Source organism: Belonocnema kinseyi, chromosome 1 (assembly GCF_010883055.1).
Source record: "Belonocnema kinseyi isolate 2016_QV_RU_SX_M_011 chromosome 1, B_treatae_v1, whole genome shotgun sequence".
Classification (NCBI taxonomy): domain Eukaryota; kingdom Metazoa; phylum Arthropoda; class Insecta; order Hymenoptera; family Cynipidae; genus Belonocnema; species Belonocnema kinseyi.
Genome location: NC_046657.1, coordinates 8,576,518 through 8,577,856, shown reverse-complemented (window position 1 = coordinate 8,577,856; position 1,339 = coordinate 8,576,518). Strand labels below are relative to the sequence as shown.

The window sequence follows — 1,339 nt, the reverse complement described above, 5'->3', positions numbered from 1 at the left end:
GATGTTCGACTTCAGGTCAACTCCAAACACAAAACTAAACAAATTTTAACAGTTTAAGCTCATCAAGTAGAGAGCCCTAAAGTTAAATTCACAAAAGATAATAAAGAGCATTACTTACTTTAAAAGAACTTGAACTTATACATTATGAAGAAGTGAAGAATTTCGAGAAAAAAAGTTTACTCAACCTAAAAGACCCTAAATACTCTTGAAACTAAGGCTTTAGAATCTAAGTAGTGAACGATAAGGGAGAAAATATGAATAGATGTCGCGGGGGTTAATTCGGTCTGGCGCACGCAGCGTAGGGTTGATCAGTAAAAGAGCGTAAATCCCTTCCCTTTTTCGATTACAAGTACACATGCGCGGCTCATTCGAATTGGTTCGCGCGCCTCAGTCAGTTGCGCGTTATTCCTCGCGAAGTGCGGACGTGTTTCGCACTTCCGGTTTAATTCTAAAAAAATCGAAACAATTCAATGGAAAATTAATACTTTTTTAAGAGTCAAATTCTATTGTGAATTGGAGGTGATTGTGCTCGTGATGGTGATTGTGCTTTCTGAATGAGTAGAAAAAGTTCCATTTTTCAATCCCCCTTATCTCGAATTTTCCCGCCCTGGAATGCCAGACGTTGGCAAATGGGCACTCCTTTTGGGCCTCCTCTTTCCCTTGGCTTGGGCCAAAAACGAAAATTGTGAGTATTTTTGAATGAACGCTTTAAACATTTTTTTAAAATTTGTTTTTATAATTATTTCTAGATCAGACTTGATATTTTTCATTTACAAAAATGTATTCTAATAACTAGTTTATTTTATTTTTCGCTAGCACTTTTTTTGCTTTCTCATTCGCAATTTGGAGTGTCGATTGCTGCCTCTGAATGATAAAGCTTGCCTTCGCCCTTTCTATGAATCAGTCTCTTCTGGGATTTATACTCCCCCTCGAGTTGTGATCCCATCCTGACGAGCCTAAAACATTTTCAAACTTTATTGATCCCCAGAAACTTTTTTTTAATGCAGAAACGATGTAAAAGTTACTCAGAGACTATAAATTAAAAAAAATTTTCCTGCTGCCAAAGTTTCTTTCGACTTTCCACAATAATAAAATCTCTTATCAGATCTGACCTTGAAAATCACTTTTCCCACTTTTTTTAATTTCCCAGTGATACACATTGGGTTATTAATTTGAGGTCTAAAGTCACATTTCATCAGGATTAAAGAGACCCGCATTCGTTAACGCATAGACGGCGAGCGACGACGGTTTGAGACTCCCAAGTGAGTAATATTGATCGCCGCGGGCTTACATCGGTGAGAGCACTAGGGTGGAATGGGGTTCGGATGGAAGAGAGTCA

General features: G+C 37.9%; 1 protein-coding gene across 1 annotated transcript in view; it reads left to right on the top strand.

The window, feature by feature from the left end:
• Positions 1-423: 423 nt before the first annotated feature.
• Positions 424-1,339, top strand: part of LOC117175595 — a 55,070-nt gene continuing 54,154 nt past the window's right edge. The window contains exon 1 of the mRNA XM_033365305.1: positions 424-685. Within this exon, the coding sequence (XP_033221196.1) occupies positions 613-685 (73 nt within the window). The 5' untranslated portion in view covers positions 424-612. The remainder of the gene's footprint in view (positions 686-1,339) is intronic.